Consider the following 12,898-nt stretch of genomic DNA (forward strand, 5'->3'; position numbering starts at 1 on the left):
TCAACTAACAAAATATGGGTTTCTGGGAAAAAGGCAACCTCAGAAGCCATTTTTCCTAACTTGGCCAACACGTTATGAATCTTTGTGGCCTGGTGTAATTCGTGGACCAACTAACCAGAGAAACCACCATGCTCAGTTGAAGGTTGTTATTTTACAAGAGATTCCATCTTAGTAGAAGGAATATATTACAGTTTCTAGAAATGAACATCATTTCTGAATACGTACTGACCTCTTGACTGTTCTAAAATATACTATTTTCCCCTTAGTTTAGGTAATGGGAAATCTACAATCAGTGTTCTGAGTGTTGGTGGTGGTACAGGTGAGCAAGAATATGCAGATATGCATTAAAATGTTGAATACAAATTATATTTTCTGTATATTACGGTTTATAATTCATATAGTTTATCTCTTTCTCAGTTTTTCAATGAGAAATTAGGAACTAACTACTGTTAAGATTACTGGAAACAGGATATGAAGAAAGGAATGGAGGGAAAACAGATTCTAGAAAGAAATGACATGCAACCCAATCCTGTGCAGAATTGGGTACTCCTGGAACCACTAAAATCAATATATTCTGCATAATTAATTCTACATAAAATTGGGTGGGTAGGAAAAGGCAGATGACTTTGATTGCCTCTGAAAAATACAGACAATTGATTTTCAGAGCAAAATATCAGATTCTGCATTTCATCTCCCTTCACACAAATACCTAGTCCCCTTTAGCTCATGCTTAGTTTAAATATCAAAAGAAACTTTTTCACATGGCCAAATTTTGAAACCCTTTGTATAGGTTTCAAGACAGAGGTGCTTATTGTAAGAAGTTCCAGCTCTGGAGATGTGATCGATCTTTGTACCCTGGATGGAGTTTCACTCCTCCAAAAGGATCAGGTTCGACAATTGGGAAGTACTTCTTGACCCATGCCTCTCTCTTGGATCGAGGCTACAGCCAGGAATGCCTTCTATAGCTCTGGCTGATACACCAACTGCAGCCATTTCTGGGTGAAAATGACCTCAAATCAGCAGTGCAAATGCTGGTAGCCTATAGACTTGACTACTGCAATACACTCCACATAGGGCTGCCTTTGTACATAATCTGGAGACTCTAGTATAAAATTCAGCAGCCAGGTTAGTCCTGGGAACAAATCAAAAAGACCATATTACTCATTTTAAAAATGTTGCACTGGTTGCCAGTAAGTTTCCAGGCAAAATATAAGTGCTGGTAATTACCTATAATGCCTAAAATGGCTTAGGCCTAGGGTACTTAAGAGAGTGTCTCCTTCTGTATAGACCCCAACACTTATTAAGATAATCTGGAAAGGTCCATCTACAGATGCTGCTGGCTTGGTGGCTATCATTTGGACCTTTTCAATACCACGTGAGCTTTGGAATGTGCTTCCCACCGAGATGTGGGGTCTGACTTCCTTAGGAACATAGGAAGCTGCTTTCTACTGAGTCAGACCACTGATCCATCTAGCTCAGTATTGTCTACACAGATGGGCAGCAGCTTCTGCAAGGCAGGAGTCTCTATCTTGGAGATTCCAGGGAGGGAACTTGGAACCTTCTGCATACAAGCATGCAGGTGCTCTTCCCAGAGCAGCCCCATCCCCAAAGGGGAACATCTTACTTACAGTGCTCACACATGTAGTCTCCTATTCAAATCCAAGCCAGGGATGTGTGTTCGACATCAAACCGGTTCTGTTGGATGGCTCGATATTGGACTGAACCCTGCCCCCAGTTTCGTTTGATATTGAACTGAAACCCTCGGCCTGTTGGGGGGGGGGCGTGTTCTAAGTTTTTTAAAATATATATATTTTAAAAGAAAAATAATTTGCTGCTTCTGCTTCAGGGGCTTCTCTGAGGCCGCAGGATGTGTGTTTCTGTGTCCAAAGGTTCCCCCTCCCACTGCTGGCCTCTGTTACTATCCAAATTGCTCGGTTCGGGCAGTCTTAGGCCCATTCCAGTCCTGCCTTTTGTGGCATCGGCCATTTTGGAGACCATCATGCATGCCCAATGGGCCTCTGCGTGGTTGAGTCATGACCTAGGCCATGCAGACGCCCATTGGGCATGTGTGGTGGCCTCCAAAATGGCCACTGCCATAGAAGGCAGGACCGGAATGGGCTGAAGACTGCCCAACCCATGCAATTTGGATAGTAATTGAGGCCGATGCGGGGGGGAGGGGAACCCTGGAAAAAAAACCCACACTCAGAAAAGTCCCCAGAAGCAGCGACAGAGTTATTTTACTAATTTTTTAAAAAATTGTTAACCCCACTGAACCCAAACCGAACGGAGGAGGGTTTTCGGTTGCACAAAACTGAACATGCCCAGTCCATTTCGAGTCTGGTCTGGACTTGAATCAAACCAGACAACCTGGTTTTGTGCAAACCCCTAGGGCAGACCCCGCTTAGCAAAGGAAACATTTCATACTCACTACCACAAGACCAGCTTTCCTCCCATCATCTTGAAGGCACACTTGTTTGGCTGTACTTAATTGTTCATTTAATCTTTAATTCTGTTTTTAAGAAGTTCATTTTAAGAGTTTTAAACTTTTACTTTATTGTAAATTGCTGTTTATTTGTACACCACCTGCAGACTAAGCATATAGGCAATATGCAAATGTATTGACGATTAAAATAAAGAGGAATATCTGGACTTCTAACCCTGAAAGCCTCTCCCACTGCAAAAGAGCACCAGTACTATTACTGCAATTTTTAAATTAGTTAAATCGATAGTTCAGTCTGTTGTGTAGCTAATTCATTAATTACACCCACATCTGTCTGTCTGTCTATCTATCTATCTATCTATTCGCATTTCTAGCCTGCCCTATACCCAAAGGTCTCAGAGCGGGTTACAATAAAACCAATATAAAACATAATTAAAATTCAACATCATAAAATCAAAAATACAGTAAACAAAAATACAGTGCCTGAGAGAGGAAGAACCACTTCATCTCTAGTCAAAGGTTAGGGTAAGGAGGTGCATCTTTACCATTCTCCTGAATGTGCACAATGTTGGAGCTTGGCACACCTCACAGGGGAGGGCATTCCATAACCTAGGGGCCACCGCAGAGAAGTTGATAAGTTGATATTTTAGTTGATAAGGGCAAAAGGTATGTAGGCAAGAGCCAGAAAGCAATGATCCATTTAACCTAGCATTCTGACAGCCAGATACCACAGTCACACAAACCAGCATTATGGCAACATTAATCTACTGTGCTATAACTGGTTGCCTGGAGGCCATCTATGAGTAGCTTAGTCAACTGACAAGACAGGTGAATCAGCAGTTCCACAGAGTCAGAGGAGCCCCATTTGGGCTGATAGCTGCAGTACCGTCCTTTTGCCACCTGTAGTGGTAGTGCTGTACTGCAGCAAAGATCAGGCCAGCAGGTCACCCTGCCGTGGCTGCACAGGTAGCATGGCACCTGGGCCCCCCTAACCAGAACCAATCTTGCTTTGAGAACTTAGTGCTCAAAGACAGTATTGTAAGTTCACCATAATGTAGCAGAAGTAGAGCTGCTGTGAATACAAAGGTTGTGTATAATAATAATAATAATAATAATAATAATTATAATTATTATAATTATTATTATTATTATTAAATAAATAAATAAATACTATAATATCCCCCAGTGAGGCACTACCTTGGCATGGTTGTGGGGCTTGCGTGCTCTGAGGAAGGTGAGAGCTATGCCAGAGGACCAACCATACTGGACAGGTCTCACCAGAGGAGCCATACAAAGAGTGCCTCTCCCATCAACAATATGGTGAGACGTAACTTTAATAAATCTACACCGGATCAGTTGTCACCTGGGTCAACAAGGACCACGCCAGGTGCTGGAGTTCCTGGACATATGGTGGCAAGTGGGCTACAGGACTCAGGATCTTCAGTTGAGCAACCAGGGCTGGAGACTGCAAGGTTACTGGAAGAAATGTCACTTAACCAGAAAAAATATACGAAAAACGCCAACAAGGAAATAATGATCTGCTATTACAAGTCTAGTCCAACTAGAAGAGGTTATTTTAAAAGAATGTACCAAATTTGGAAAGAGAAGCATCCAGATACAGAAATAACAGAACAAAGGCTAGCAGACCAGAGAAGATTCATAATAAGAAATAAAGTATTCACAGGAGTTGAGCTGGAAGAACTGCAAAGAGCAACACAGGCTCCAGATATGGAAGAAGAATTGCCACCAACTGAAGAAGTTGTTCAGGTGCAGGTGGAGGAGGTGTTGGAAATAGAGGATGCCACTGTTGCTGAACTGTTTCAAAATCAAAACCAGGCAACCTCCCCTTTGCCTTCACCTTAAAAACCTGAATTCCATTTAACAGAAAAGCAATAAGAACTAAAGCAAAAATTAACGGAGCACATGAACGAAACAACCACCAGGGTTCGACTTCCAGCTCTAAAAACAGTTGCCAAAAAACAACTTGCTCAGTCATTAAAAGATGTCAGTGCTGCACTTGCAGAAATAACAACCAAGAATTTGCAAGAAACAAACCAACTAATGTACAGTGCAGCAACAATAACAACAACACAAGAGCTCGGATATAAGATCAGTGGACCTGTAAAAAAAAGAAAGTAGTACATCACCTAAATGGAAGATTAGATTAGAAAATAAAATCTCCAGGCTTAGATCAGATGCTAGTAAATTGAAAGATATGAAAGACAAGAAGCTGAAGAATGAAAACACCAAACAGAATCTCATCCAAGAATACCACGTAGATTCAAGAAAAATTAGAGAAGTCCTGGAAATAATAAAGCTACAAATAACAACAGTGTCAAAGAAGATTAGCAGATACGAAGCCAGAATTACACAACACAGGCAAAATCTCCAATTCCAGTTGAATCAGAGACGTTTCTACCAAAGCATAGAAGGAGAAACCGCAAGAAACTTAGAAACACCAAATAAAGAAGAAACAGTGCAATTCTGGGGGAAATTATGGGACAATCCAATAGATTATAATAAAAAAGCAGGCTGGGTGAAAGAGGTCGAAAAATGTAACCAACAAATGCAAGATCTAATAATAACACCAGAATTAATAAGTGAAAGAGCAAAGAATTTTAAAAATTGGACTGCACCAGGTGACGATGAACTGCATGGCTTTTGGCTGAAACACCTAACAAGCCTTCATAAACAACTATCAAAACAGTTCAATCACATTTTGCAAGGAGGTGATATTGAACAATGGCTAACAACTTGGAAAACTCATCTCATCATGAAAGATCCAGCAAAAGGTGCAGTTCCAAGTAATTACAGACCAATAACCTGCCTGCCAACCATGTTCAAATTATTAACTGGAATAATAGCAGATGAAGTGATGCAACACTTATTAACTAGCAAACAGCTTCCAGAACAGAAAGGAAATTGTCCGAACAACAGAGGCACAAAAGACCAGCTGCTGATTGACAAAATGATTTTAGAAAATTGCAAGAGAAGAAAAAGAAATCTAAGTGTTGCATGGACTGACTACAAAAAAGCCTTTGACTCATTGCCTCACTCATGGATACTAAAATGTTTAGAAACAACTGGTGTCAGCAAAAACATTCAGATATTTATAAAAAAAGCAATGAGCATGTGGATTAAACTGTTAACAATCAATGGCAAGACACTTGGACATGTTAGCATTAGAAGAAGCATTTTCCAAGGGGACTCACTATCCCCTCTGTTGTTTGTAATCGTCATGACTCCACTTTCAGAAATACTAAACAGGCCTCGGATACCAAACATCTAAAAACATCAAGTAAAATCAACCATCTGCTGTACATGGACAATCTGAAGTTTTATGGAAAGTCCCAGTCAGAAATTGAATCACTGCTAAACACTTTCCGTATATTCAGTAGCGATATAGCAATGGAGTTTGGACTAGACAAGTGTGTTGCATTAATAATGAACAGAGGAAAAATAAGAAAAACAGAAGGAATAGAACTGCCCAGTGGAAGCAACATCAAGAACCTGGAAGAGAAAGAACCTTACAAATACTTGGGCATTCTCCAGGCTGATAACATCGCACACACTGAAGTTAAAAAAAAAAGGGAAGTGAATACATCCGGAGAGTTAGAAAAATCCTAACATCCAAACTCGATGGCAGGAACACCATACAAGCCATAAACACCTGGGCTATACCTGTTATCAGATACACTGCAGGAATAATAGACTGGACCCAGGCAGAGCTAGAGACTCTAGATCGTAAGACCAGCAAAATCATGACCATCAATCATGCTCTGCACCCCTGCAGTGATGTAGATAGGCTATACCTCCCTCGCAGCTCAGGTGGAAGAGGAATGCTGCAAGTCCATCAAACAGTAGAGGAGGAGAAAAGAGGCCTTGAAGAATATATCAAGGACAGTGAAGAAGATGCACTTCAAATGGTCAATAATGCGAAACTATTCAACACCAATGAAACAAAGCAGGCCTACAAGAAAGAACAAGTCAAGAACCGAGCAGAAAAATTGAAAAATAAGCCACTGCATGGTTAATATTTGCACAATATAAGTGGAAAATCAGACATCATCAAGACCTGGCAATGGCTTAAGAATGGCAACTTGAAGAAAGAAACAGAGAGTTTAATACTGGCTGCACAAGAACAGGCACTAAGAACAAATGCAATAAGAGCAAAAGTCGAAAAGTCAACAATGAACAGCAAGTACCGCCTTTGTAAAGAAGCAGATGAAACCGTGGACCACCTAATCAACTGTTGTAAAAAGATCGCACAGACTGACTACAAACAAAGGCATGACAAGGTAGCAGGGATGATACACTAGAACATCTGCAAAAAATGCAAGCTACCTGTAGCCAAAAATTAGTGGGACCATACAATTGAAAAAGTTGTCGAAAATGAAGACAACTACAAACAGACAAACATCTGCCACACAATCCACCAGATAGAACTGTAGTCAAGAAGAAATAAAAACAAGTCAAAATAATCGACATAGCAATACCAGGGGATAGCAGAATAGAAGAAAAGAAATAGAAAAAATCACAAAATTGAAAGGCTGTGGCAGAAAAAGACCAAAATAATCCCAGTGGTAATTGGCACCCTAGGTGCAATTCCAAAACAACTTGAAGAGCACCTCAGCACCATAGGGGCCACAAAAATCACCATCAGCCAATGACAAAAAGCAGGTTTACTGGGAACAGCCTATATTCTGCGACGATATCTATAACAACAGCAACAACAATGACAATAAAATTCAGCCATCCCAGGTCCTTGGGAAGGACTCGATGTCTGGATAAAACAAACCAGTCAATAACACCTGTCTGACTGTAAATAATAATAATAATAATAATAATAATAATAATAATAATAATTTAAAAAAATCAATTTGTTCTCTGGGCGCCTCACAACAGAGGATTAATACATACAATAAAAACACATAACACATTAAATCATAACAGACAAAAAAGGTGAAAATAAAATGCAATAACCCCTGCTAACTGAGCAAAGAGGCATCTTATTAAAGTGGTGATTCTCTTTATTTAGCAGGGGGAGAACAACTGGCCCTATCCAACCCCTGCACAGCATCCCTCCAGTGGCTGTTGCTGGTGTCAACCTTTTGTTTCTTTTAGATTGTGACCCCTTTGGGACAGGGGACCATCTTACTTATGTATTATTTATTTTTTATATGTAAACCACTTTGAGAACTTTGGTTGAATAAATATCCGTAGTAATAGTAGTAGTAGCAGAATACAAAGCAACATTTTAAAACTCATTTTAAAATTAGTTAAAAATCAGATAAATTTGAAAAGCTGAATTTAAAAACCGGAATTTTAAACCAGCATGGATGAACAAAAAGGTATTTACCTGGAACATAGGCAGCTGCCATATAGTGAGTCAGATCATTGGTCTATCTAGCTCAATATTGTCTTCACAGACTGGCAGAGGCATCTCCAAGGTTGGAGGCAGGAATCTCTCTCGGCCCTATCTTGGAGAAGCCAGGGAGGGAACTTGAAACCTTCTGCTTTTCCCAGAGCGGCTCCAGTCTCTGAGGGGAATATCTTACAGTGCTCATACATCAAGTCTCCCATTCAAATGTAACCAGGATGGACCCTGCTTAGCTAAGGGGACAAGTCATGCTTGCTACCACAAGACCAGCTCTCCTCTCCTGGCATCTAAAAGAACAAAGTCATGAAGTCAGGAGAACCTCACTGGGGAAGCTATTCCATAAATGGGGCTCGAACTCTGAAAAGGCCCTCTCCCTGTTAGCCACCTGCCTCACCTCATTTGGCAGGGGTACTCGGAGGACAGCCTCTGAAGAAGATCTTAAGATGCAGGTGGGGACATATGGGGCAAGCCACTCTCTAAGGTAACCTGGTCCCATACCATTTAGGGCTTTAAAGGTTAAAACCAGCAGTTTGGATTGTGCCTGGAAATGGACTGCGAGCCAGTGCAGCTGATGAAGTGCTGGCATAATATAATCAAAACGTCCAGTCCCAGTTAATAATCCTGCAACCCATTTTTGTACCAGCTGCAGTTTCTGGACCATGAGTAACTGTGACCAAGCTATCTAAGGTCTCTGTTGGCATATCAGCCAAAGCTAACAAAAGGCCCTCCAAGCCACAGAGGCCATTTGAGCCTCTAGTGACAATGCTGGATCAGTGGGTACCCCCAGACTGTGAACCTGGTCCTGGTGTATTTGCCTGTCGTGCCAGTTAGCCACTATTCTCCATTAATTGAATGAATCCTCTAAAAACTTCGCTACTAAACATCAGTCTTCAGCTGTTTGTCACTCTTGGCTCTTGGTAGCAAGCATGATGTGGGAAACCAATGAAAGCAGAATGCTATTATAAGTAAAATTAGGAATGTAGACAGTCTGACTATAAGTAGCAATAACTAATAGTGAGAAAGTGTTATGCCATTCTACCCAGAAAGTGTGCCTTGTTTATACCCTGTATTTTATTCATGTTGCTGTACCCTTCTCCAATCAGAAAAGGCATTTACTGTGCTATAAAATAGCAAATGTGCTATAAACAATCCATTTCCTTGAAAAGTTTAATTGGAAACTTAATGGTGAACATAGCGATAGGCTTTTAAAGGTAATTGTATTGGAGAGCTTAAATAATTCCTATAGTTTAAATTGCGAGTTGTTGATAATGCAGGCTTCCACATATCCAGCTCTCAAATGCCCCAAAGCACTTGTTTGCATATAAACAACTAACTGAACTCAATTAAGGTCGTAGATTAAGCTACAAATCAAAGGGGTTTTGTGGGGAGCAGTATTTTAAAAATAACATTAAGGTGGATTGGTTCCTTATGAAGGCATAAACATTATTAACAGTGCCACATGTGGAAATGTGAATTCCTTTCCTTTCCTTTTTATTCTAAATGCACAGAGAGGGTTTTGTGTGAGCACCTTTTTGTTGTTGTTGGAGGACATCCACACAAAAACATGGTATAAAAACAAGTGTCTAACTATCAATTTCATATTCCCAGATTTGACTATAACTGAGTTTGAACAAGTTGAATCAACTTGTTCCTATATTTTAGATAAAAACTAATTTAATAGAGAAAAACTAAAATTATTTATGTTACATCTAAAATTCAGTTTTGCATTCTTTTTAATTAATAGTCTACTGGATATTCCCACAAACAACAACATGTAAAAAGAAAAGAACATACAGAGTATAGTTCCTTCATCTTTAATATTTTTCTATAACCCTCCCCCACTCCATTTTTTTAAAAAGAAAAGAGTTAAAACCAAACCAAAAATCACCCCACCACACACACCAAAACACCCCACCACTGCTCTGTGTTAAGTATGTAGTGGCTACTGTGCCTTATATGAGGTGGAACTTATAAGCTGGGAAATACGTTCATGTTTATATTAGGTAAACCCCAATTTATTTTAATTGGTTTAGCTTTTCCTGGAAAAACAATTATTCATTTCTACATGCTTCTGCTTCACTCACTCACGGGCATGAAACTTGGGTTGTATGTTTTTTTCCAGATTGTTTTTTTTGTCCGAATCCAAAACACCCCCATTTTGTTCTTTGTTCAAAATTGCAAAATCTGAATCTAAATTGCTTTGGATTTTAAAAAATGGCCCCGGGGCAAAACAAGTGGGTGGGGGGTGGTAGTGCCCAATGGGTGGAAGCTACCACCCAAATTTCAGAGGAATTGGGCAAAGGGCTGATTTTTGGTGAATTGTTGAAGTTTAAGATTTTCCCCATAGGGAATAATGGAGGTTTCAGCAAAAACACAGCTTCACATTGGGGAGGGGAAGGGGGTTGGCCCAGAGCAGAGTAGGGTGGGTGGTAGCGCCCAGTGGGGGCAAGGAAGCTGCCAGAATTATTTCAAATGAATTTGGCAGAGGGCTGATTTTTAAAGATTTAATGGAGTTTACGCATCTTTAAGGTTTTCCCCCCATAGGGAATGATGGAGGTTTCAGCAGCCCCATAACTGCACTTGGGGGGCACTGGGGTAGAGCACATAGGGTGCCAACCACCCCCATGGGTTGCTAATCCATGGGGTACTGGGTTCTGTTGTTTCTGAGATGTTTTGAGTGTAGATTCAGATTCTCTTGTAGCATATGAGAGTGGATTCATGGTTTGTCATTGAAAATCTCATATGCTACCAGAGAATCTACAGGCTGGGCTCAGGCTGGCAACAAGGTAGGCATAGGCAGTGGCATGGCATCTCTCAAGGGGGTGAAACAAATTCTTCTGGAACAAAAAAGCAAGGCAGCAGATAAATTCATTCCCAGGCTGGCATGCAGTAGCCATAGCAGGCTGGGCTCAGGCTGGCAACAAGGCAGGCAGGAATAGGCAATGGCATGGCATCGTCATGGCAACTTGAGACATGCCATGCAATGCAAACTAGTTCTCTCTCTCTATCTTCAATGAGGCAGAAAAGTAGAATGGTGAATGAGTAACTAACTTGTGAATGAATTAAAAACCCCTCCTTGAACTCCTCCCACACTTGCCCCTTCTTCGACCCTTCCCCTGGCCAATGTGGGGTCAATAAAGAGTGGCAAGAGGCAAAAGAGCCAATGGTGAACAAGAAGGGAATCATCAGCAGGTCAGCCCATGCTTTAGGTCACCGATCAGAAGGCTGGAAGGGCAGGAAATTCAATGAGATGTCAAACACAAAATGGAGACTGACTCGGAGATCATCACAAAATGGAGGTCCGAAACAACAAAATGTTTTGTACCCGAAATGTTTCGCACATCCCTACATGAAACTCCCAGGCCAAACCATGAAAGATAGAAACATGCTGTTTTCACAGGTAGCTTCCACTTGTCAAGACTACCAGAAAATTAGAAAACCCTGGGGAAATTGATTAATTTGCCAGAAAATGTGAAAAAAAACCTCCCTTTGGAAAAACTCTTCTGCACATCAACTAGCAATGAGTGAAGGGAGAGTACATGGTCATTTTGTGGCGCAGGAGACAAGCTTACAAACTGCAAGCCCATTTTACACGTGTGTGTGTGTGTGTGTGTGTGTGTGTGTGTGTGTGTGTGTGTGTGTGTTTGATGTGCAAGCTGGCTCAACTTCAAGCTTGTTCAGGTTGAGTTGAACTGGCTCGAGAATCACTGGTAAAGGGCAATTGCGTGGCCACACCAATGGCCTTTGTGCATGCATAAAGGCCATTTTTTTAACTTCTATGCAAGCGTAGAAGCCCGAATCAGGCACAAAATGGGCCCCAAAAGGCCCTGAATGCTCCAGCGAGAATGGGGCGAGCCCCTGCCACCACCCCTGCTCACCCCAGAGGCCACTGCAGCTGCAGCCGGCTGTTTAACTTTTAGAACTGTTTTCAGTTGTAATGTTGGTGACATCTGCCATCGGATGACATTACCATACTATTACCACCATTCTGCTAATAGTATGCATCTCTTCAATAAAACTATAAAACTTCTTTCAGCCTTGTGACAAGCAGAGGGGTTACACTTGTTTCAGTATTATGCCACTGTTTGTTTCATAAGTTGTGCCAATCATTCATATATATATATATGTCTCTCCTCACTTTCTCTTACTGTGTCCTAGGCGAAATTGATCTTCAAATGCTTGCAAAATTACAGGCTAAATATCCTGGAGTTTCCATTCATAATGATGTGATAGAACCATGTGCTGAACAACTCATTCAGTACAAAGGTATTGTTTACATTGCAGCTGTGCTTTGTTGTGCTTTGTGTTATCTTTTTTTTAAAGGTGAAAATGAGACAATTTGCAAGTTTGAGGATTTCTTCTTTTCAGCTATATTTCTAAATGTAAGCAGTGTACCATTTTTATTCCATATTCCATCTGGAATATGACACTTTTCTGCAATACAACAGGTACTTGTATCAAATTCATATGCAATGTTTTCATCTCACGGGCAGTTTCCTCATAAGAATGCAGGTCAGTTTGCCAGAGAGATTTTGCTCTTGTCTCTCCATCATCTGAGGAAGGCTCAGTAGGGGGATATTGCTTTATACGAGGGTCTTTGGGACCCTCGTATAAAGCAATAATTTAATTATTGTGCCTGAAATATTTAATTATTGTGCCTGAAAATTATTGTGCCTGAAATATTTGGGATGCAGTTTTATGCCTTGTCAGATTAGCTACTGGCCTTGATTTATATGTGTGTGCACTTTTTGTTTGCCTCCTTCTGTAGCATGTGGTACACTTCATTTATTTATCAGATTTCAGTGGGAATTAGTCACAACTAACTTCATCTGGATCCTGTCCATGGTGTACATGTATGGGGTGGAGAGCCAGTCTTGCAGTAGTGAGCATGAAATGTCTCCTTTGCCAAGCAGGGTTTACCTTGGTTTGCATTTAGATGGGTGACTTACATGTGAGCACTGCCTGCTGTAAAATATTCCCCTTAGGGGATGGGGCTGTAGCTCAGTGGTAGAGAATCTGCTTGCCTGCAGAAGGATACACATTCAGTCCCTGCCACCTCAAGGCAGGGCTGGGAAAGA

At 40.9% G+C, this 12,898-nt stretch overlaps 1 protein-coding gene across 20 annotated transcripts in view; it reads left to right on the top strand.

Moving 5' to 3' along the window:
• LOC128326989 (histamine N-methyltransferase-like) overlaps window positions 1–12,898 on the top strand; it is a 194,096-nt gene that overhangs the window by 59,586 nt on the left and 121,612 nt on the right. For all 20 annotated transcript variants that reach the window (XR_008308416.1, XR_008308418.1, XR_008308415.1 and 17 more), the window contains 2 exons: window positions 267–319; window positions 11,979–12,086. Coding sequence is in view for 17 of the 20 variants with exons in the window: in XM_053255046.1 (XP_053111021.1) it covers window positions 267–319; window positions 11,979–12,086 (161 nt within the window). In the remaining 3 variants the exon portion in view is untranslated. The remainder of the gene's footprint in view (window positions 1–266; window positions 320–11,978; window positions 12,087–12,898) is intronic.

The sequence above is a fragment of the Hemicordylus capensis genome, chromosome 1 (assembly GCF_027244095.1).
Source record: "Hemicordylus capensis ecotype Gifberg chromosome 1, rHemCap1.1.pri, whole genome shotgun sequence".
Lineage (NCBI taxonomy): Eukaryota > Metazoa > Chordata > Lepidosauria > Squamata > Cordylidae > Hemicordylus > Hemicordylus capensis.